The 23,429-nt window shown below is 39.7% G+C and overlaps 1 protein-coding gene across 4 annotated transcripts in view; it reads right to left on the bottom strand.

Moving 5' to 3' along the window:
- Window positions 1–23,429, bottom strand: part of CFAP44 (cilia and flagella associated protein 44) — a 116,107-nt gene that overhangs the window by 84,947 nt on the left and 7,731 nt on the right. For all 4 annotated transcript variants that reach the window (XR_011470306.1, XM_070406195.1, XM_070406194.1 and 1 more), the window contains exons 3-11: window positions 20,109–20,258; window positions 19,465–19,624; window positions 16,986–17,148; window positions 12,450–12,552; window positions 8,150–8,366; window positions 7,583–7,697; window positions 4,326–4,490; window positions 1,275–1,430; window positions 408–455 (exon numbers count right to left, since the gene is read on the bottom strand). Coding sequence is in view for 3 of the 4 variants with exons in the window: in XM_070406195.1 (XP_070262296.1) it covers window positions 408–455; window positions 1,275–1,430; window positions 4,326–4,490; window positions 7,583–7,697; window positions 8,150–8,366; window positions 12,450–12,552; window positions 16,986–17,148; window positions 19,465–19,624; window positions 20,109–20,258 (1,277 nt within the window). In the remaining variant the exon portion in view is untranslated. The remainder of the gene's footprint in view (window positions 1–407; window positions 456–1,274; window positions 1,431–4,325; window positions 4,491–7,582; window positions 7,698–8,149; window positions 8,367–12,449; window positions 12,553–16,985; window positions 17,149–19,464; window positions 19,625–20,108; window positions 20,259–23,429) is intronic.

Here is a 23,429-nt window from a genome sequence, read left to right on the forward strand (position 1 = left end):
GTACTGACTGTGCGATTTGCACAAGCCACTTTGAATGCCAGTGTCCATTTCTTCATCAGTAAAATGATGGCAACTGCCTGCCTACTAAATAGGATGGGGTGAGGACTACTCGAGATAATATAAATGCAAATGGCTTATGTTTATGAAAACTGTAAAGCGCTCTATGTTAGCCATTGTCATTGCCACTTTTCTGGCAACTTTTGCTACGAGATAGACCTTTTTAAATGTACAACAATAATGAAAGAAGAAAGAGAAAGAAACAATATGAATTCTCAGGAATCGGATATCTTGACCAAGTTTTTGATGGGAACAATGATCAATTATGGAGAGAAAAAAGTATCTTTTAATAAAGAATAACAAAGATTATTATAAAAATTAGAAAAAAAATAAGAAAATTTGCAACTTACAATATTTGAAAAACTGAGGTCAAGCTTCCATATGGCTCCATTGGAATCCTAAAAAATTAAATACCTAATAACATTTGACTTATCACTTTGAAGTTTTACCAAATTAAAATAATTTTCTTCCTATGATTTAAAGTAAGGACAAACAATAATACTAAACACACACACACACTAAACACACACACACACTAGAGGCCCAGTGCATGAAATTCATGTGCAGGTACAGTGCCTAGACCTGGCCTGTGATCAGGGCTATCTTCCCTGCGGCCCACAGCTGGCCCTGCTCCCCATGGCCACCCACTCCTGGTTCCCTGTTCACTTTCAGATGATTGGTGCCTGACGGCCAGGAGAAGGGACCGAGAGGTCAGTTGTTCTCACCTGCTCGCTGGCTCCACCCCCACCAAAGGTGGCCATCAGGTTATTAGAGCCTGCCTGGGGGTAGGGGGGGAGGGAGGAGAAGGGAAGGGACCAAGAGGCGGTCAGTGTGCCTCATAGTGACTGGTCCAGAGGTTGTTCTGGTCATTCTGCTGCTAGGGTCAATTTGCATATTACCCATTTATTATATAGGATGTTTAAGTGTGCCTAAAATGTAACTAAATCAACTTCTATATATCTTAGAACACAACCACACTGTAAACACAGCAATCTCACTATACTTGTAGTTAGTTTAACATAATACAAATGCTCCTAACAGGTTTTCTGTGTATAAAATGTATGTCAATAAAAATATCAAATTCAGGAACTCTTCATTCAGGTATCAGTAGTAGTCTTAATAGTAAAATGGACTTATAATGACAATAAATTATAATACCATTTTAAGTTTATGTCCAGGTAGTTTTAAAAGAGCCAAGAGGGAAGAATGCAATTTACCTGAGCCAACCAAAAGTTATTCCCAGCTTCGTTCATTTTTATCATGGAGAAGAGTTTAACATTCTTGTCCACTTGAAGTTCATTGATGGGCTCAATCTCTAGCAATCCAGTCTCGTCTACAATATCAGCAGTGTCTATGGCCTCAAAATCCCATATCTCATAAAATTAATAAGAAAATACTTTAGTCATATAGCAGTTTCTGAATTTGTTTTCTAAGCCAGAAAATAAATACCAAGACATTTCTTTGTATTTATAGAGATTTTTGAGAAAATACAACTCTGATTAAGAATTCCAATTTTTGCCAAAACCGGTTTGGCTCAGTGGATAGAGCGTCGGCCTGAGGACTGAAAGGTCCCAGGTTCGATTCCGGTCAAGGGCATGTACCTGGGTTGTGGACACATCCCCAGTGGGGGATGTGCAGGAAGCAGCTGATCGATGTTTCTCTCTCATTGATGTTTCTAGCTCTCTATCCCTCTCCCTTCCTCTCTGTAAGAAATCAATAAAATATATTTTTTTAAAAAAAGAATTCCAATTTTCACCCTGACCAGTTTGGCTCAGTAGATAGAGCATCGGCCTGCAGACTGAAGGGTCCCAGGTTTGATTCCGGTCAAGGGCATGTACCTTGGTTGCAGGCATATCCCCAGTGGGGGGTGTGCAGGAGGCAGCTGATCAATGTTTCTCTCTCATTGATGTTCCTAACTCTCTATCCCTCTCCCTTCCTCTCTGTAAAAAATCAATAAAATATATTTTCTTAAAAGAATTCCAATTTTCCCAAAGTAATATGCATTTCAAGGTTTCAGACAGGTCTTTCTGCACATGAAGTGGCTATCAGGAATAAATGGTTCACTTGTTCAGCAAGACATCTAAGCCCTGTTTTATACACATACACTAGTAGGCCCCTGGAAAGGGGAAATGGAACTTCTTGCTTAATAATTCAAACACCATCTTCATTATAAGCAGAGAAAATGAATGTAGATGATGTGTTCATTAGAAAATATTCCTCTTCTCAGGAAGAAGAAGAAAAAGGTAAAGATACAAATTATGAACAATAAATACACATCTATCAACAAGTGAATCTAAAAATCAAGTGAATAAATAATCTGATGAACAGTATGAACTGGTGATTATAATAGAATCAGGGACATAGAAAGGGAATGGACTGACTATTCTTGGGGGGGAAAGAGGTGTGAGGGGTGCAGGAAGAGATTGGACAATAATCATGCACCTATGGATGAGGACAGTGGGTGGGGAGTGAGGGCGGAGGGTGGGGTGGGAACTGGGTGGAGGTGAGTTATGGTGGGAAAAAAAAGGAACCAATGTAATAATCTGAACAATAAAGATTTAATTTAAAAAAAGATAAGAAATGAAAAAAAAAGAAAATATTCCTTTTCCTTATCATAGATTTAAACTGTACTATCCAGATAAGGATTATTGTTCTTGGGATAGGAGACCAGAAAGCTACAGGAAGGATAAGGGCACACGGTCACCTCATGTAGCAGAGAGACTCGGAAGGACTTCCTCTGTGAAGTGCCAAGCCCAGTCTGGATGGTTCTGTTGACACACCCTGCCATGTCCTGGCCTCAATAACTCAGACTCTGAGAAGATTGGTGTTGTCCCATAGATTAGCCTTGTGGTGGGAGGCCCAGGTCCTAGGGCCAGACTAACGCCTGGAAGTGGGGTCAATTTTTCCTAATGGGAGTGAGGAGATGAGGGTGGACTTTGAAAAGAAAAGCAACCTTAAAAATTAACAGTGTCCATGAAGGGATCCTCTGTGAAATACTCAACTTTTCTCTTGAGGATTTCTTCCATTTGATACCTTGACATTTTGGGGTGACACATCTTGGAAACAGTGAATATACTGTATGACATAATAATAAGGACATAAACTATCTCTCAGGGTAATAAGTAAAATCTTGCAAGATTAAATTTAATATGGTAAATGTAAAATATTTATTCTTGGGTTCAAAAAGCCAATGGTAAGAGGCAGAGGATATGGCATAAACAGTATATTAGACATAGTACGCTCTCTAGGTGTAAACAATGACCAGACTATTTAGAAAGCAGTCTTATTTCTGGTAATCATACATCCTAAAGAATATCCAGAGAACACTACCACTTCCTTATGAAAGGCCTGGGAAGGAATCTGTACCAAGGGGACCACAAAACAAATCATGAGGCTCCAAATTTGTCAGCAGTAGCAGGGTACAAACACAGCAGTGTGACCACAACCAGGAGGAGCAACCTTCCAGCTTAGCCCACACTATGGACAGGAGAGTGTCCAGAGGTGAGTTCACTAGTGTCAGGTGCAAGGAGGAGGGTGCATCCATAGCCAAATCCTCTCATCTCACTCTTGACTATATTCCTGATTAGTAACTCAGGAAAAAATAACCAACAAGCCTTGGCTGGGTGGCTTAATTGATTGGGGCATCATTTTGTACACCAAGAGGTTGTGGGTTCAATTCCAGGTCTAGGTACATAGCTAGGTTCCAGCTTCGATCCCTGGTCAGGGCACAGAGGAGGCAACCAATTGATGTCTCTCTCTCTCTCTCTCTCTCTCTCTCTCTCTCTCTCTCTCTCCCTCTCTCCCTCCCTCCCTCCCTTCCTCTGGCTCTAAAAAAAAAATCAATAAAATCATATCCTCGGGTTAAGATTTTTAAAAAAGAAAAAACAACAACAAATGTTTGGCTCTTTTGTCCCTAGAAAATGACCTGTTCATAGCGGGCATTTTAGAAGAACATCTGTGTCCACTGTTTACACTGTGATAACATGGGCTTTCATTCTCTGAGGCTACTATTTCAACAACAAAATCAACATAACAAAAGATCCCCTCAGAAAATTTCAGAGCTCAGATGCTGTAAATTAATTTTGACTAGAATTCAAATATTTACCATAAGAAGAGCATTCTTTAAAATGAGTTGGCCCTGGGAGTAAATGGCCACTAATTTTCTTCATAAAGTGACCTTTGCGAGAAATAAAGAATGAATAGAACCAACTGGGTGATCTGCAAGGCTTAGATGTGGATGCTACTGTCCAAGAATCAAGAAAACTTACCCTAACCCATCCATCTGACCCAATGGTGATAACTTCCCCCTCGTCCAGCATTATCTGATTGATGGGGCCCTGGTGACAAAGTTTACTTCCAGTTCGAGTGAGCTCGACTTTGATGAGGCCAGCTTCCCAAACCAGCATGTTGCCCCATTCTGACCCAGACAGCACCTGGCAGGTGTGCACAAAGGAAGGAATGTGCATTAAGACAGACAAATGTGTATATTTATGACTCAAATAGCAGGAAAAAGGATTTTTAAAAGATTATTTTTCTTGATTATGGAAATAAAATTCTTTAAGACGGAAAAAATAAGAAAATATAGAAATGAAAATGCACTGCCCCAAGAAGAACCACTAACCCATTTTTATGTATTTCCTCCGAGGGTTATGCATCATTTTCATTATTGTGACTAGGTTGTATGCTGCTGGTATTTTTTCTAAACATATCTTTTATATATTTCTTTGTACATGTCTTAAGGACATAATCCAGGAATGGGATTGCTGGCTCAAAAATTAGAGGCATGTTTAAAGTTCTTGACAGATGAGATTCTACTTTTTAAGTATGATAATACCAACTATTATAAGATGTTCGATAATTTGTGAGGGCATTGCTCAACTCAGAAGATTATATCATTAACAGTATCCAATTTCAAAGGATAGTCATCTGGAACCACCTCATGCTAATCCATTTAATCCAGCACTTCCCAAAGTACATACCACCAAACGGTAGTTCTTAGGACATTTAACAGGTGTTACCTAAAGGGTAATATTAATGGAGACCTTACATACATAAAGTTATGTAACTGTAACAACCATATGAACCAGGTACATTTATTGGGGATAACACGTACAGCTGTGCAACTTGGGACTTTATTTCTCCAGGTGAGACAGTTTTTCTTTTCACACAAAACAATATGGGCCAGGGAAAGCCCTGACTATTATCCTCTTCATTTTATAAAGGGAAAAAAATTAAAGAACAGGACAGTTAGCTAACTTGCCCAAAATTACTCAGAGGAGTCAAGATTCTAAACCAAACACTGTGGCTCGAAAGCTCCTGCTCCAACTACCCAGGAGCCTAAGGAGACAGATGCTGGTTTAAACAAAGACAAACACGTTTCTCTTCTCTAGGACTCCTTGGATGCTCTAACACAAAAGTGTTCACTGGGAATCAGCAAGAAGAATTTTCGTTATAAAGGAATTTGAAGAGGAAGTCTTATTTTCATAGAGCTGCTGTGCAGACGAATGCTCCATGGAATGCTCTATGGAATGCTCTTTGGGAAACTGACCTAATTCTTGCCAGCCTGCTCTAGGATTCTGCATCCCCACTTCCCTCTCACCCAGAGTAGCTTATGACCTGACTCAGTCTTTTCTACCTATTTGTCTACCTATTCTTATCTATTTTACCTATTAAGCTTCAGCCCATTTTTGGTAGAATCTTCATTTATACTTGGTTTCTTCTGTCAAGTGACCAAAGCCACGAAAGTTCACCAAAGCTTATATGGCATTCCTTTCTGAAATGTCATTCATGTCTAGCTTTCCTGTTCCATTTGTCTTCAGAAAAGTCTAGGCCCTGATCACCCCTGCTTAGAGGAAAACAACATCTTCCTTCCCAGCTCATCTCCTTGACTCCAGATTTCCCTTCCTCTAATTCACCTGGCATTGTGTGGCCAAATGTATCTACAACTTCTTTCATTTGCAAGTCTACTCTTCCAATATATAATAGTTCGGCCTGGCTGTTAAACCCCTAACACACTAGGACCTAACCATGCTTCTCAATCTAATTGCCCACTCTTTCCCAATATGAAATCATTATTCTAATTAGTCTTTTAAATATCTGATATTTATTTCTAATGATAAGCATTTCCTTTTGTGGCTCTCTTATTTAAAAAGACTTCTTTTCTCCCCTATATCTACACAATCTCTACTGAACCTTTTAAAGATACATCTCACAACATGTCTTTAACAAGGGTTGTGTTCATCTTTATGTAACTTAATTCTTACAGTATTCAGAATTTGAAGGTGGAATAATTTACAATCATCTTATAGGTTTAGATATACTATTGCCTAGCCAGCATCCAATGCTTTCTATTTCCTCCTACACGCCATGATTTCAAATTAAGAACATCCCATCCCTTTAGGTAGAGGACTAGACCATTTTGTTTCTTAGAGTAATATGTGTATACTGGCATTTACTTATAATTGAAATGATCACAAAAATAATCCTAATAGGAAACCAAATACAATATTAATGGAGAACTAATTCTATGGGTAATATGCCTATACGCTTTGTAGAGGAAGAGAGGAAGTAATCTCACAATATTTTAAAATAAACTAACAGATTAAAACTGCAGTGTTGCAGATGTTACTATAAAGTTGCTCAATCTTGAATAATAATCTGACAATAAAAATAAAAGCCACAGATGCAAGAGAAAAGTGTCCTTGCCCTTTCTGTCTGTCTGATTGTGGCAGACAAGATTGAATGGGGGAATACAGGAGGAATAAATAAATAAATAAATAAATAAATAAAATAAAATAAAAAATAAAAGCCACAAGGAAATGCTTATCATTAGAAATAAATATCAGATATTTAAAAGACTAATTAGAATAATGATTTCATATTGGGAAAGAGTGGGCAATTAGATTGACCTAGTAAATCCTCTTGAAGCATCATGGAAAAGAAGAGAAGGGCAAGATAAACATTATAAACACTGCAACTCCAGGACAAGTAAAAGTGACAAGGATATCATTATATTAATTGAGGAAAATGTCTGCATATTGTGTATAATATTTATTAAAAACAAAATAGCAAGCCCTAGCCTGTTTGTTTCAGTGAATAGAGTGTTGGCCTGTGGACAGAAGGGTGCCGGGTTCAATCTGGTCAAGAGCCCGTACCTCGGTTGCAGGTTCCTCCCCGGTCAGGGCCCAGGCCGAGTAAAGGAGGCAACCAATAAATGTGTTTCTCTCACATCGATATTTCTCTCTGTCTTTCCCTCTCTCTTCCACTCTCTCTAAAAATCAATGGGAAAATATCCTTGGGTGAGGTTTAAGAAAAACAAAACAGCAAGTGATAGGTGCAGTGGGTTATGACAATTTCATGGAACTATATTAATTAAAGTGATCATCTGAAGAGGCAGAATTAGATGTTCACTATATTCACAATTACAGTACCTGTTATTGCTAATAAAGGCAGTGCTTTTTAGAATGTATAATGTGCCTTCATATGTGCATGTCACTTGAAGGCATCGTTTTATCACTGTACTCACCTTCCCATCTGGGAGCTCCATGTAGCCTTCTATATCAGTAGTGGGTGTTTTGCCAAATCGACCTAGGAAGCCCTGAAGCTTGAGCCCAGTGAATGTTTGAGCCATTTCCCAGAATCTGCAGACAAGAGAGAGACTGAATGTACCTACCTCAACACGTTTATATACTTCATAGTCACATATATTATTGCCTTTATTCATTCATCTGATTAATATGCCAAAAGGGCTTATCCATCATACAATATTGCTTCGAACAACAAATTTAATAGGCAATGTGAAAGTTCAATATGAATTTGGAAATACTATGCCAACTTTAGGCAGATAATGTACAAACTGTTTTAGGAGGTAAAGCCTGTAAGACCACAGCAGGCTAACTTTAAAAGCCCCTTTTTTTTTGTTGGTGCTGTCTGCAGTAATAAATCCCCATATTGAATTAGTTAACTTTAAAAAGAACACATTTTAAAGATATCTTAATGTTAACAACATCAGCAAAAATGTCTCCAGCTGGTCGATTCCCTTAGAAAATACCTTTACTATAATCTCCTAGCACCTGTACAGTCACACACATACTTGATGTGGCCCGATCCTGCTGTAGTAAGCTGCTCGTCATCTTCAGGATTGAAAGTAACCTTAAAGACTTCCTGGGAAAAAGCTTTTGTCCTCAGTATGGGCTGTTCCTCTTTCCAATCCCAGATGGTCAAAGTATAATCAGGGCTGCTACCAACAGAGGCCAGCAGTGTCCCGCTGAAGTTAAAGTCCACGTAAGCATAGCCTAAGTCAGCCCCATCTGAAATGCAAGTGATGAACAGACGCAATATTTCTTTCTTTTTCAAAAGTGTATGATTTAAAGCACACACACAGGAGAGATGAAAGAGAACAAGAGAGGGAGGTAGGGAGGGAGGGAGAGAGAGAGAGGGAGGAAGAGAGGGGGAGAGAGAGAGAGAGACCTTCATGATGTGTATTGATGGAAGAATGCCAAGATTTTAAAACACAGACACACAGGAGAGAGAGAGAGAGACAAAACAAGAGAGAGAAAGACAGAAAGAGAAGGAGAAAGAAAGTGCCTCCTTGATGATGTGTATTGATAGAAGAATGCCGAGAATCCCCTAAATAAATAATTCTAACATCATTCATTACCCTTTGTTTTAGAAAGAATTACATAGTATAGATGAAGGATAAATAAATTGTAATCATATTTTACATAAGAAGAACAATTTGAGAAAGTCTTCCATTTTATGTTGTGGGGGAGAGGAGCACAAAAGCATGCTAGCAGCAAGAACTCAATCTATAATTTAAAATCTGCCAATGGGGGTGGTGGGGGGAACAATCACGAAATAAAAGTTGACAACTTCAGGTTTCCAGGTAAGGAGCTAGGAAGTCACGACTCCATCCTAACAAGTGAAAAACTGAACATTCAGACTAAAAACTTGACAACTCTGCTTGGGTCCACAAGAGAGGCAAGGACCTGGGCAAACCGTTCACCTCAAGACTGGAGAGACTGACAGGTGAATACGGGGATACGAGATTCACCAGAGCCAAGACTCAGGGGTAGAAGGAGCCAAAACAGCGGGGGAACCAGTGAACACAGACAATGGGGTGGTGAGGGCCTGGGGTGGGGAGAGGAAGGGAGCGGGCTGGAAGAGGTTCATGAGGGGGAAAGGAGGACCTATATAATACTTTGAACAATAAAAATTAAAACAGACAAATAAAAAACCTGAACTGTAACTGACAAATTGCTGGAAGCTCTGTGTGGACCAGTCTGAGAGTAAAAAATTCCAGGGGGACCCGATCATAAGGTGGCCCTAACAATATTGTGAGCTTTACCTCCAAGAGCGCGACCAGACTCCCACAGTAAACACATTAGAATCACCTGGGAATCTTTTTAAAATCCTGATTTCTGGGCCTCATCCTCCGGAAATTCTGTTTCTTTGTTACTAATGTTGTGACCCCACCCCATAACAAAGAAACAGAATTTCCGTAGGATGAGGCCCAGAAATCAGGATTTTAAAAAGATTCCCAGGTGACTCTAATGTGCAGCCAAAGTTGAGAACCACTGGTCTAGAGAAATCCCCTGCGGCTTCCGTCAGGGGGAGGGGAAAAGGAGCCTTTGGAAATACCCGAGCAGCCTGCCCTAAGGAGAAACCAATGAGCAGCGCCTGCAACGTTGGGGTATTAAAAGGAGTAACTAAAACACAGGCTTGCTCGTATACTGCCCTTTGCTTAATGGGCTTCACGGATGCTGTGCTTTTTACAAATTGAAGGCAAGCTCTCCATCAACAAAATGATTACAACTCACATCACTGCAATATTTGCTTGATTGCAGTGGTATGGGACCAAACCTGCATTATCCCCAAGGTATGCCTGTCCCCAACTCCAGCCCACTCTCGCCATCCTCTCCCACCTATGGGTGTAGAAAAATACTGAGTAACATTTTGAAGTTCACAGTTCAGAAGAACAGGCTCACTAAAAATTGAGACCTAATCATGAGACTAGAGAATGCTTCCCCTCCCCCTACACCTTACCGCCACGTCTAAAGGCCCACTTAAAGGAGTTCTTCCTGCCAAGTATATCAACCCTGGCTCCCAAGAAAAAAATGACACAGCATATCAAAGCACAGAGCACAGTTTGAAGGGACAGAGCAAGCATCGTAACCAGACATAGCATGGATGTTGGAATGATCAGATCAGGAATTCAAAAGGACTATGATTAATATGCTAAGGGCTCTAATGGATAATACAGACAACCTGTAAGAACAGACGGCAATGTAAGCAGAGAGATGGAAATCCTAAAATAGAACCAAAGAGAAAAGCTAGAGGTCAAAAACACAGTAACAGAAATAAAGAATGCCTTGATGGGCTTATTAGTAGACTGGACATAGCTCGGGGAAGAATCTCTGCATTAGAGGCTATGTCAACAGAAACTTCCAAAACTGAAAAGCAAAGAGAACAGAGACTGATAACAACAGAACAGAATATCCAAGGGCTGTGGGACAACTACAACAGGTGCAGCATATGTGTAATGGGATCACCAGAAAGAGAAGACCGAAAGGAACAGGAGAAATATTTGAAACAATAATGACTGAGAATTTCCCCCAAATTAACACCAGACACCGGACCACGGATCCAGGAAGTTCAGAGAACACCAACCAGGATAAATGTCCCCAAAACTACAGAAAATGAAAGATAAAGAAAAAAGATTGAAAGAAGCTGGGGCGGGGGGCAGGGAGGGGGGGAAGCCCCTTACTGACAAAAGAACAAAGATAAGAATTAATCCAACTTTTTCTCAGAAACCATGCAAGCAAGGAGAAAGTGGAATAAAATATTTAAAGTGTTGAGACAAGAGAAACACCAACCTAGAATTCTGTAACCTGTGAAATCACCCTGCAGACAGACAAATATAGAGGGAATTTGTTTTCAGTAGACCTGCCTTGCAAGAAATGTTAAGTTCTTTAAAGAGAAGGAAAATAACATAGGTCAGAAACTAAGATATGCACAGAGAAAGGAAGAGCATCAAAGAAGAAATAAGTGAAGGTAAAATTAAAACATTTTTCTTATTCTTATTGTTGTAACAGATAACAGTTCAAAATAATAGTCACAATGTATTTGAGTATGTATGCTTATGTATATAGGTATGCTTATAGATAAGTGAAAAGAATGTAAGCTTATATATAAGTGAAATAAATGGCAGCAATGATATAAGGGACAGAAAGGAGGAATTATGATTATTTTGTTATTATAAGATAATCATACTACCTGTGAAGTGGTATAGTGTTACTTAAGAGTAGACCTGGATTAGTTGTAAATATATATTGTGAACTCTAGGTAACCACAAAAAACGTTTTAAAAAGAAGTATAACATGCTAAGAAAGGAGAAAAAATGGAATCATATAAAATGGTCAATTAAAACCACAAAAAGTAGAAAAAAGTGGGAGAAAAAATAGGAACAAAGAACAATGGCAACAAATAGAAAACTAACAAACATAGATATTAATCCAACTATATAATCACTTTGAATGCCAGTAGTCTAAATGTATCAATTAAAAGACAGAGTGAATCAAAAAACATGACTCAACTACATATTAAATATAAAGATATATGTAGATTAAAAGTAAATGAATGGAGAAAAATATACCTTGTTAACACTAGTCAAAAGAAAGCAGGAGTAGCTATATTAATTTCAGACAGAGCAGACTTCAAAGTAAAGAAAATTATCAGGGATAAAGAAGGGCATTATATAATGATAAAGGGTTTCAATTTTCCAAGAAGACATAATTCTTAACATGTATGCCCTTAACAACAGAGCATCAAATTATATGAGGCAAAAACAGACAAAAACTTCAAGAAGAAATACATGAATCTACTGTGATGTTTGGAGACTTCAATACCCATCTCTCAGAATTAGATCTAACAGGCAACGTCCTACAAACTTCAGGTTTGCCAGCCCGCACAATTGCATAAGCCAATTCCTTCAAATAAAGGGGGGAAACAGTAGATTCCAAGGACTTGGGGGGAAATGGGTTGAGACCATACCTCTCTTCAATCTTCTACTAGTTCTGATTCTCTGGAGGACCCTGACTCATATAATAATGTTACATGTTTTTCAGAATGTTGTTGACCTTGAACACTGGTGTTTTTTTGTTTTGCTTTTAATATATTTTTATTGATTTCAGAGAAGAAGGAAGAGGAAGAGGGAAAGATAGAAACATCAATGATGAGAGAGAATCATTGATTGGCTGTCTCCTGCACGCCCCGCACTGGGGATCGAGCCTGCAACCCGGGCATGTGCCTTTGACTTGCAGGCTGATGCTCTATCCATTGAGCCACACCAGCTAGGGTAAACACCGGTGTTTTAAAGATTCTACTGGACTCACCATGAAGGATTCTGTAGGGCCTCAGAGAAGGATATTCATAGATGATTATCTTTGGGGCAACTCCTTTTTCAGCTACTGCGAAGTGAGTTTTATTAGGGTGAACCTACAAAAAATAAAATCTCACTAAAATAATAAAGCAAAGATTTCATATAAATAGTTCTATTAATGCAGTATTTAGCAACTGTTATCTTACAATGTGTTTATTAGGATCCACTCCAATAGATAGATACTTGATGATGGATATGATTTAACTGAAAACTAGAATACTCCTTTTAAGTTTTACTTTTATTAATAGTCATATTCAACTCCAGAAATTTCTAAGTTGCTTTCAGAAGAGCTGGAACGGTGATTCTAAGTCATTAAAGTACATCAGAATCCCAGAGAGGGCTTATGAAAGCACAGACTGCAAGCCCCACCACAGAGTGTCAGATTCAGTAATTCAGGGCTGCGGCCCGAGAATGTGCAGTTAGATTTCTAACATGCTCCCAAGTGATGTTGACGCTGTAGTCTGAAAACCACTTTGGGAACCACTAATTTGGATGAATTGTTCACCCTTCATATAAATCAACCTAAATTTTAGTATAGAGAAAATGCATGTTTCCAGAATAGTTTATATCCCAATTTTAAAAATTTTGCCTTGAACAAACTTAATACAAATTAATGTAAACTTATTAGAAGTGAGAAAGTCACACTATTTTCAAGCCAGACACAGAGGGAAATATATTAACATGCTCTGGATAAATTATTTGGTGCCAGCATTTCAACGATAGACATATAAACTGGATAGAATCATATGTTCATTTCCGTTACTTTTGTTGATTGGTAAGCCAACATACCGAAAGAGTAAATGGGTAGCCAAAAAATCAAAATAGGTTGTTGTAAGAATAAGCTATTTCAAACACATATTGTACTTATTTCTATTTTCAGTTACTGTTATGCAACTCCAGATTATATACCTAAGGACCAGGAGCTTGGTTCTGATACAGACTGCACTGGAAGTTCTGGTGCCCAAGACAAGGTTGCAGACCATTTCCTTCCCTCCACACATGGCTGATAAGACCTATGATCAGCTGCTTTCCTGCTGGCAAGTTGCCTCTTATTCTTCCAGGCAAGTAAATACCTATCACTTCAAGTTGAAACAAGGCTTGGATTTATAGTATGGACACTCAGTAGAATAAGTATAACGTTGAAAGCAGCTGACATTTATTGAGGGCTTACTACGTGCCAGACATTGATCTAAGTTTTATATAAGCATTGTTTCCCTTAAATTTCACATTGTGAGCTGGGATACCATTATCACTCCCATCTTATTGATGAGGAACTGAGGCACAGAGAGGTTAAGGAACTTGCTTGAAGTTATACAGCTGGTAAACATCAGAGACAGAATTGAAGCCAGATGCTGGAGTCAAGAAGTAAATGTAACTAAAAAAGGGTAGATTCCAAGGAGTTAGGAGGATGTGGGTTGAGACTATATCTTTCTAGATATCCTTTTCCAAATAAATATTATGTAGGACTTGTAGCCTCAGAAACCTGAATAGGGATTCAAGCAACTCTTTTATCCTTCTAGGTCTTACTTATAGTAAGCGAAAAAGTTTCTACGCTTTCAGATAGGAAGTTACTGGGGGGTTGAGTTTTGGTGTTTTGCTTCATTTTTAGTGGAGACGCCGGAACTGGTAAGTCATTTATTTACACTCAACATATAGATTCATCCCATCTTTTCTAGAAGATAGCTTATATGCCCCCTAACACATTTCTCCAGGTTTCTCATAACCTTATCAAAATATTTTAAAATGAAGTTGAGGCAAGGGAAACAAAGTAAACAAATGAGATTACATCAAAATAAAAAGCTTCTGCACAGCAAAAGAAACCATCAACAAAATGAAAAGGGAGCCCACTGTATGGGAGAGCATATTTGCCAATGATACATCCAATAGAGGGTTGATATCCAAAATATGTAAGGAACTCATATAACTTAACAAAAGGAAGATAAACAATCCAATTAAAAACTGGACTGCTCGAGTCCAGGAGGTGAGGATTACAATTAGAGCATTCTTGACCACACTATCCTCTAACTACTGACCTCTGACCAAATTATTGCATAACAAAACAGAAAGACAGAAATTTCAAAACTATTGTTGGCCATAAAGTGATAGAAATACTAGAATAAGGGATCGCTAGATGTTGCTCAGTATTCTGTAGATGGTGTGAATTCAGGCCTCTGACTGACTCCCTCCACAGAACCCAAGACCCTCACATCTGGGCCCATCAATATTTGCACACAGCTGGTGCCGCAGTATCATGTACTTGTATACATCTAATTTTTGGAGATTTGCTTTCTAATATGATTTTGTCTCTTTAGATGAATTTTAAATTCTTTGAATTCATACAGGTCATGGACCCTTCTTCATTTAAATTCCTGCATGTTCTGAGTAGTGTTGGACACTGAATGTTATATAATAAACTAGAGGCTTGGTGCACGAATTTGTGCATGGTTGGGGTCCCTCAGCCTGGCCTGTGATCGATGCCTATCAGGGGGACAGCCGGCAGGGGAGAGGTGTCACAGGAGGTTGTCCAGGCAGGGGGAGGGGCCTCGGGCGGTTGGCTGGCCACGGGAGGTTGGCTGTGGGAGCGCACTGACCACCAGGAGGCAGAGCACTTGCATTGACCTCTGCCCCCTGGTGGTCAGTGCATGTCATAGCTACTGGTCAACAGGTCATTCCGGTTGTTTGGTCCTAATGGTCGCTTAGGCTTTTATATATATAGATTTTTTCTGAATTCACTAATTAGTCTTATAACAAATCCCCTGAGGACAGGGACTTTATCTTGTACACATGCTATGTATAGGTGCATGATCAAGTCAGAAACAAATGTAAGATTATCTTTCACGCTTCCATCTTACTGTATCCTGTTTCCATGGCCAACCTAAGTTCTATCTGTGGGCCTCAGGCTTTCCTCGCTTTCTCCATTCCCACTGCCAACTCCCAGCTTCACTCCTCAGATCAAGAATCTTCACAATAGTTGTCAATGGGAGAGGGGTGGGTGAAAAAGGTGAAGAGATTTACAAGTGCAGATTGGTAGTTACAGAATAGTTACAGGGATGTGAAGTATAGCACAGGGAATGTCGTCAATAATGTTGTAATAACCATGCATGGTGTCAGATGGGTACTAGGTTTATCAGGGTGATCACTTTGCAAGGTATATAAATGTCTAATCACAGGGTTGTACACCTGAAATTAATATGATATTGTACATCAACAGTAATTTAAAAATAATTTTTAAAAAAAAAAAAAGGATCTTCTAAAGCTCTGCACTCACCCCCACTTGTAATCTCAATGTCCTATTAGGTCTGGTCTAGCCCCTGCTAACCTGGCCCACTCTCAGCCTCCTTGCTGGAAGCCCTCTGCCTCTGCAGGTGCTGTGAAGTGGGCCCTGCCCCTGCCAGTTCCATCTGGTCTACTCACCCCTGGCAGGCAGGGCAAGGGCAGGGTAGACTTGTATTTGGATCACCATCTTTCTAGAAACCCTCTCGTAAAGAACTACTGCTGTATGAGCCCCAAACCTGGCTCCTCCCCCCCCCCCCACCCCACTGTCTCACACAGCATAATCTGAACAGATGCCCCTCGCAAGAGGCCAAAGACACCAAGCTGTGTTACTGAGAAGAGCAGATCTAGGAACACCTGCTTCTAAGGAGCACAGAGTAGAAAACAACCAAGGGACATGTTTCATCAAGGGGCCAAACGCCATAAAGAGGTCACGTAAGAGCTAGTTTGAAAGGTGTTCTCCAGATTCGCCCACCAGAGAGCTGGCGCTCACCGCAGTAAAGGCAGCTTCCATGAGGTGAGGGCAGAGCAGACAGCAGAAGCTTGGCCTCAAAGAAAAGATCAAAACAAAAGAGGGTAAAGAGACTGCGTGGTAAGAGAGGGGCCCTTTAAAATTATAACTAGTCCATTTGGAATGCTTTGATGCTGAGGATGAGGAGCCTAAGGAAGCAGCAGCTGATGCTACAAGAAAGAAGGTGACTGATGGGAACAGACAGCTGAGCAGAAAGAAGAGATAGGCTCCCTCCTAATCACACACAGATCCTCTTGTCAGTGGCTGGAAAGTATTGAATGTGTATCTATGCTTCATCTCCAAGTGTTCAATTACATACTTGCATCTATCTGGCATTTATCTCTCTTTGTTATTTGAATTATCATTTGTGTTATTCATTCCACTATTTTTGCAGAATAGCAACAGAGCGTTCAATGTGAAAAGACCTGTGTGATCATGGGGAAGTCACTTAACCTCCGTAAGCCCCAGGTTCCTTATCTGAAAAGTGGGAAGATAATATTACAAATGTAACATTGCAGTATTGCTGAGATCCTGTCAGTGGATGCTGTGGTTGGAGTCACTGAATCGAGAACGCATTGGAATAAAGACTGCTGTGCATCTCACATGACCCCACAATGCTGCACGTGGTGTCGGCACCGCCCCGGCTGGTCCACAGAACAATCAATCAAAGAAGACGGATTATTTTCTAAGTTACTAAAGGCGTACCCCAATGACACCAATTCCTGTACCACTAATACTTCGCAGGTACAGCTGTTCCTTGGTTTTCAAATTCAGAATGATCAGCTGGTTCCCGGCAATATACATGGCTGTATTGTTGTCCAGCAGCTGTAGGTTGGCCCGCTTTTTGCAGTCATAGCCAAAGGAATGCCTGAAGAGAAACTGCTAAGGAAAAGAAGTGGCACCATATAACCATCCTAGAGATAAGAAAAGTAACATGAAATAAATATACTTTTAAAATCCATGTTCTTGGGTAAAGATTTGGGGTTGACGTAGTTGAATTTCACTCTGAAACTCAGAATTTTTTTTTATTTATTACTAACGCAACTTTGTTCTTAAATTAGGTGAAAAAAATCCTCAAACTCTGATTTGGATAATATTTTAAATATCTTAGGGAATTAATGGGAAGCTTGTCAGAGTGCTTAAGCCAAAGCCCCTCTGCACGTGATTATAGGTCTAGAAAGTTAACAGAATATAACCGGGGAAAGTTCCCCGTGACTCTCACATGCCATCCCATTTGCAAACATAGGCTAGAAGAAAGCTGAGAGCATAACTTTTGTCAGTAACTTATCCAAAGACAAAACAACAACAACAAACAAACACACACACACACACACACACACACACACACACACCACCACCACCACCACCAAAAATCCCAAACAACAAGCACTCAAGAGAGAGAACTCCACGTTATGAGATTCAAGGTGAAATTCATTTCAGTTACATCTGGGATAGAAACAGAGATAGAAACTATAACAACATGTTGTATCTCTATGTAAAAAGCAAACCTGAGTCAGGCGATACACCACCCTACCTCCGTAAGCACACCTTTCATGAGAGGCCAGTCAGTGGTCTAGGCCAGTGATGGCGAACCTATGACACGCGTGTCAGAGGTGACACGCAAACTCATTTTTTGGTTGATTTTTCTTTGTTAAATGGCATTTAAATATATAAAATAAATACCAAAAATGTAAGTCTTTGTTTTACAATGGTTGCAAATATAAATTTCTATATGTGACACGGCACCAGAGTTAAGTTAGGGTTTTTCAAAATGCTGACACGCCGAGCTCAAAAGGTTCACCATCACTGGTCTAGGCCATCCATGTGGGCATAACCACTGCCCACTTAAAGGCAGGCCAAGGACCTTCCAGGAAACCATCTCCTAACTATCCACCTTGCAAACCTAACACCATAAAGTGATGGTAAACACTAAACCCCCTTGTCAGTCATCTCCACCCTTACATTTCTTCACAGTCTCTTATGCCCCAGACCAATTAAAACTTGTTCTTTTGTGTCCCACTTTTTCAGGGTTGTCTTTTTGGAAAATTCATCTTCTATATATTAAAAAAAAAACAAACCTAAAATGCAAATAGACCAAACAGCAGAACAACCGAACTCTGACATGTGCTGACCACCAGGGGGCACGCGTGGAACATGGTGGGGATTGGCTGTGGCGGGATGGTGGAGCAGGTGGGGGGCGGGGGGGGGGGGGGCACGGGGGTGCCAGACCAAGGCGGAGCACCAGTCACTGTCATCAGGGTGAGCCTCTCATGGTTACTGAAAATTCTTTGCTCCCGCGCGCCGCAGTCCCACCAGGCGCTCGCACCTGCTGTCAGTGCTGGCCCCGCTTGCACCTGCTGCCAGTGCCAGAGCCACTGCTCATACCACTGCCAGTGCTGGCCTGCTCGCACCTGCAACTGGTGCCAGAGCTGCCACTTGCACCCGCTGCCGGTGCCCAGCGCTGGTCCCAATTGCTCAGCACCATCAGTGGGTGTGAGCAACGGCTGCCGGCCCTGATCACCCCTGAGGGCTTCTCCACCTGCCCCTGCTCCTGAGGGGCGATCAGGGCAGCAGCCACTGCTCGCATCCGCTGGCGGTGCTGGCCCCACTCCCACCCGCTGCTGGCAACGGCCCCAATCACTCCACACTGCCATCAGCGGGTGCAAGCGGGGCCGACGCCATCAGCATGTGGGAGCAGCAGCAGGAGCAGGGCAAACAGGGGACCGGGCAGTAACTTATCGGCTGAGGAGGTGAAAGGGGTGAGAGGCTTTCTGCTCCCCTGCACACCATGTCTCACAGAAGGAAGCTGGTGAAGCATCATTTCTCTTTACAGTTACTTGATATCAAACAAAAGCTTAGTTTAAATTAAGATCATGCATTTCTAAGTTTCTAAGGGCCAAGCTTCTTAGAAGTACCTAAGATAGGGGTTGGCAAACTTTTCCTTAAAGGGCCGGGTAGTAAATACTTTAGGCTTTGTGGGCCAGATGGGCTCTCCTGTAACTATTTAGTTCTGCCCTTACAGTGTGATGGGAGCCATAGACAAAATGTAAATCAATGAATGTGGCTGTGTTCCAATAAAACTTTATTTATGGGAGGCCAGATTTGGTCCATGGGGCTGTAGTTTGCCAACCCCTGGCCTAAGAAGCTGAAATGCCAAGTATGCATATGTAACTGGAGTGGATACACAAGTATGATAAGTTCCAGTGGTATGTCCGACTCTGAAGACACAAAAGGCATGGAAACCATCTCCATATAATCGTAAAAGAAGCTCTCTGATATTTTCTTCCTAACGTCCTCCTCTGTCTCTTCTGCAGCTGAGCCAGGGGTTTCCATAGACCGTGATTCTAAAAACAATAAAATATTATAACTAAGAAGAGTGCTTGATGAAACCTAGCCCATAGTCCTCTAGCAGTAAGTACCACGACTGGCCCGAACATAGGCTGCCACCCACCAGAGAACGTGGGAGGAAGAACCGACGTGCCTGTGTGCATTGGGTGAAAGCTGAGCTTGCCGCACGACTCAGCGGCCTCAAAGAGCAACTCCCAATCAGTTCCAAAGGAGAGTTGCTCTCATGGATCTAGGGTGGAGCACTGCTTAGACCACCCCACTCTCCAGAAGACAGGGCATGGGCGCTCTCCCTGGGAGCCTCAGAAATGGAGAATACAGCCACACAGCCACTAACCCACCGTACTGCATATGTTCCGTGCTTTTCCTTTGACTACCCTCACACATCCTGCAGATTTTTCTATGGATTTACTAGTATGACTGTTCAATTTGGGCAATTTATCTTTAAAACAGTGGCAATTACTGATACAAAACTAATAATACCTCCAGTGGTTTCCTTGTAATAATCTTGAAAGGAACTGGAACTTCCTTCCCAATCTTCCTCTTCTGATTCCTCATACTCTAAATATGATTCTTCGGCGTCAGTGAATGTTTCGTCTGTATCTTCTAAGAGTTTATCTTCTCTTGTAGAGGCTATTAAAAATAATTTGTTTTAATAATTTCTAAATTTTGACTTAAACATTTTCTTATTTTCAAAGTGGCTACTACTTCCAATTTATTTGTGCTCTAAAGTTAATAAATTTTAATACTCAAAACTTTCTAGAAAAATCATTTTATTTGGTCTTTCTTGTAATTTTACACACACACAAAAAGAAGCCTTTCCTGCGAGTTAACCTCCATTTTCACTTCATTTGCAGTCTATTTCCTATAACAGCATACTTTTAAGAAATAAAAGATGTTTTTAAAAAGATTGGCTAGTGTGCTATTATTAATTCAATTCATTTTTTGCCAATATGTTATTAATATATAGTTGTTTATTGATATATAGTTGTTTCAGAAATTATATATATATATATATATATATATATATCCTCAACTTTTCACAGTTTACTTAGTTAATATTATAACACATAATGTCTTTTTTGTTTCTATATTTATTTTAGAGAGAAAGGAAGAGAGAGAGAGAGAGAGAGAGATGTGAGAGAGACATATTGATCAACTGCCTCCTGCACACGCTCTGAATGGGGATTGAATTCACAACCTGGGTATGTGCCCTGACCAGGAATGGAACCCACCACTTTTGGTATATGGAATGATGTTCTGGCCCACGAAGCCACACTGACCAGGGCTATATACATGTCTTTTATCAATTGACAGAAAACTAGTCAACAACTCAGTAAAGACATATATGATCTGAACAACACTATGAAACATGCTAACCTGATATTTATAAAATACGACACCTACCAATATAAGGTACACATTCAAGTGTACATGGGCTATTCACCAAGACAGACCACTTGCTGAGACATAAGTTTCAATAGATTTAAAAGGATTAAAATAACACAGAATATGTGCATTCTCTGATTATAACAGAAGTTTAAATTATAATAAATTATCTCAAAAAACTATAAATATTTGGAAATTAAATAGCATACTTAAAAATAATTTATGGACCAAGGAGAAATCAGCAAAAAAATTAAAAACTACTTCTAACTAAATAGTAATTAAAATATAACATCAAAATTTGTGGGATGCAGCTAGGGCAGTGCTAAAAGGGAAGTGTATAGCTTTCAGTACATATAAAAAAAGAAAAAAAGTCAAGAATTAGTGACCTAAAATTCTACTCTAAGAAACTAGAAAAAGAAAAGAAAAAAAAGAATAGAATGAAGGAAATAGTATAAATAATAAAAATGTGCATAAGAATCAATGAAATAAAAAGCCAAACCATAAAGAAAATTAGCAAAGCCCAAATCTTATTCTTTGAAAAGATCAACAAAATAGATAAACTCCTAGCTAGACCAATCAAGAAATAAAAGAGAAGCAATACAAATCTCCAATATTAGGAATAAAAATAAATCCTAAGAATTATGTCAACAAAGTTTACAATTTAGAAGAAATGTATAAATTCTATAAAAGATACAAACTTATAAAACTTACTAAAGAAATAGGTAGTCCTCTATTTATTACAGAAATTGAATTCATAGTTTAGTATTTTCCCACTAAAAAAAAGTATAGGCCCAGATACATCATTGGTAAAGTCTACCAAACATTTAAGAAAGGAATAATATCAATTCTGCACAAAAATATTTCTAAAAATAGAAGAGACCAAAATACTTCCCAATTTACTAGATGAGGCCAGCAAATAGTTAGTCCTTTAATAAGAATCAGAAATCAATGTCTTAGTAACTAACAGTCCTTTACCCTTAGAAGAAATGCTGAATGGTTTCTGATACATTTTACTTAGATTTCTTAATAGGACTCAGTTACAGCACAAACCCATTGCTGAGTCTGGGGAAGGGTCCACTTTAATCCATGCTTAGGTGGAAAACCAGGAAATTCACTCTGCACGAGAATTCTAAAGAGTAAGAAGTTGCTCAGATATTTCAGCAAGACTGAGAACAAGGCAAGGTCCCCTGGGCAGGGATGCAGGAACCAGCTATAAGGTATGTAGCTGAATCAGGACAGAGACCTCTTCTAACATCACCAGGGTAGAAGGTTCCAGGGTGCCAGCAAATTCTTTCAGATTATCATTTGGGATCCTACAACCCAGGATGTGTAAACTGTTTTATGAGCTGAGCACAGGGCCAGGTCACACTTGATAAGGCCTGCCTCTAGGAGGGCCTCACGTAGAAAAGGGAGATGCCGAGGCAATGCTAGACAAAGGCTCATTGTCCTTCAATCCAGCCATCCAGAAAAATGCTGCAAAGGACTGGAAACCAAAATGCAGATGATCCTGTCTCAGAAATGTAGGGAGTGGAGAAAAGTGCAAAATAAAAAACAAGAGAGAAGCAAACTAAAATTTTTGAGGAGAATGAAATAATCTAATTTTCTAGAAAGATAACTCTAGTGGTGGTATGGAGGGAGACTTGAACAGGAAGACTTCAGTGGAAATCCTTGTGGTAAGAATCCAAGCAAGAGGAGATAAACATCTAAAATAACGATGGTATGGAGAAATCATGAATCTATGAGATATATCTCAGACTGAAATAATATAATGTAAATTTTGCGAAGGAGTTGATTTCCCCAGGAACATATCTCTTCTAATAGTAAAAAATAATTTCTGAAAGTATATTTAGGATTACAATAAAAAATGTCAAGGTTCTACTAAGATACCTAACATCATGGGGCTAGTCAGAAAGAGCCAGCCATCTTTTAAAAATCCTATTACAAAATTCCTCTCTTTCTCTTCTATTTGCAGCCTATAATATCCTTCCACATGTTACCCAATTTAATCCTGAAATAGCTCAATTATCATGTTAATGGGTGAGAAAATGGAGGTTTTAAAATTTACCCAAGTTCAAGCATCTCTAAGTGGTAGATCCAGGACTTAAAACTGAAGTCCAGCTCTCGTCGCCCCACACTGTATTAGAAAAGTCCATTAACTTTGGACTTTTAATCATGGTAGCAACCATGCTTGGGTAAAATTTGCTGTTTAATATTTTAACCCTGCTGACTTGGCTTCTGTAATTACTTGCTTGCTAAAATAATAGAAAAGTTATTTTGATTTTCTGAACTTATATAAGTTATCCCATTCGATTGAATACTCCATTGATTGTGGTTTGAATACCCCCCATTGATAGTGATCTTATTGGTCTTTCGAAACACATTCCTCTGCACCTGGAGACCATGACAGCACAATTA

Source organism: Myotis yumanensis, unplaced genomic scaffold (assembly GCF_028538775.1).
Source record: "Myotis yumanensis isolate MYYU_CA2020_CCGP unplaced genomic scaffold, mMyoYum1.0.hap1 SCAF_2, whole genome shotgun sequence".
NCBI classification, from domain to species: domain Eukaryota; kingdom Metazoa; phylum Chordata; class Mammalia; order Chiroptera; family Vespertilionidae; genus Myotis; species Myotis yumanensis.